The sequence below is a fragment of the Misgurnus anguillicaudatus genome, chromosome 19, assembly GCF_027580225.2.
Source record: "Misgurnus anguillicaudatus chromosome 19, ASM2758022v2, whole genome shotgun sequence".
Taxonomy (NCBI): Eukaryota; Metazoa; Chordata; class Actinopteri; order Cypriniformes; family Cobitidae; genus Misgurnus; species Misgurnus anguillicaudatus.
The window spans coordinates 33,007,143-33,008,367 of NC_073355.2; the positions used below are offsets into that span (position 1 = coordinate 33,007,143).

Sequence of the window (1,225 nt, forward strand, 5' to 3'; positions counted from 1 at the left end):
TGCAATTAGCTTTGGGGTTTTTTCAGCACTGCTTTTCTCGTCTTAGCATTAGAGCAAAAACAAGTTTCCAAAAAGCTTCAGAGAACAAGGTCATTCATGAAAGGTTTTAGGTGTACTGCTAGTCTAAAAAAATCTATTTCCATTGTGTCTACAGTCACTTTTGTCATGTGTAATAAGAACTGCCTTTTGGAAACTAATTGCAATTAATTGCTTTTCAATAGCAAGGCAAACATTTTTCTGGTTGCAGGAATTTTTTTAAATGCAACTTTTTATATAGGCATTAAAAAAAAAGAGGTTACAACCAAAAACATAACAAAAGAAAAGCAGCGGGTATGGGTGATAAAAGGCAAGAATCAAAAAATAGCTTCTACCATTTGTCCACTGTCAAAGAAGAAATATGAGAGGCTGGTCATAAAATTTGATCATAAAATTCTCTATGAAACTGCATGAATGCATTTCATATAGTATTTTTGCTATTACATCCACATATTATCCGAATAAAATATATATAATATAGAAAAGTGAACCAAAGCTGAAGCCCAATTGAATCAGTAGCATAATGGGAAGCCATGGGGTAAAGGGAGCCGCATCATGAAGCTAAGCGATGGGTGCAGTGCAGCAAAACGGCAATATTGTAAGCTATTGAAGCACTGTTGTATTTTAAAGTGGTCATACCCAATGGTACATCTCTATCAAGGGAGGTAGACCTTGCTTCCGTGTCTTCCAAAACAGGCTTTTGGTCAGTCAGTTCAGATGTTGGTTCATGTGTCTCCTCTATGAAAGAGTGGTCAACTTTTAAAAGAGAACTAGAGGAGGTTCAAATAGCAAGCAATGGAAAAGATGATTGAAAGAGGAGTCTGTTTTCGTAAAAGGGTTAAAGTACTGATGTCACTTTCAGTGAAACTTATTTGGGAAATTTTGACATAGCTTTTTATTTTTCAATGCAATTCAAATGCATGGTGACTGGTTTCACCAGCTAGGTTTCATACACCTTTCCTTTTTCTTGATCTAGGGTCACAAGCATTCTTATTGCAAATGACCTTTATGTGTTCTGTCTATCAGTATGCTGTTAGATAAGAGTTAAAATAAAAAAAGTATTATTCTAGTGTCATTATTTAAACAGCTGACAATGAATTGCATAGAAATCTAATGCATTTTGTCATTTTCGAGATATTCTGCTTCACTGAGTACTGCCAGCACAGTTGAACTATTTCTGCTTTCAATT

At 35.0% G+C, this 1,225-nt stretch overlaps 1 protein-coding gene across 7 annotated transcripts in view; it reads right to left on the reverse strand.

The window, feature by feature from the left end:
• Positions 1-1,225, reverse strand: part of maptb (microtubule-associated protein tau b) — a 48,093-nt gene that overhangs the window by 25,072 nt on the left and 21,796 nt on the right. For 6 of the 7 annotated variants that reach the window (XM_055194482.2, XM_055194484.2, XM_055194481.2 and 3 more), the window contains one exon: positions 676-774. The exons of the other annotated variant lie outside the window; for it this stretch is intronic. In XM_055194482.2, the coding sequence (XP_055050457.2) occupies positions 676-774 (99 nt within the window). The remainder of the gene's footprint in view (positions 1-675; positions 775-1,225) is intronic. 7 annotated transcript variants of the gene reach the window in all.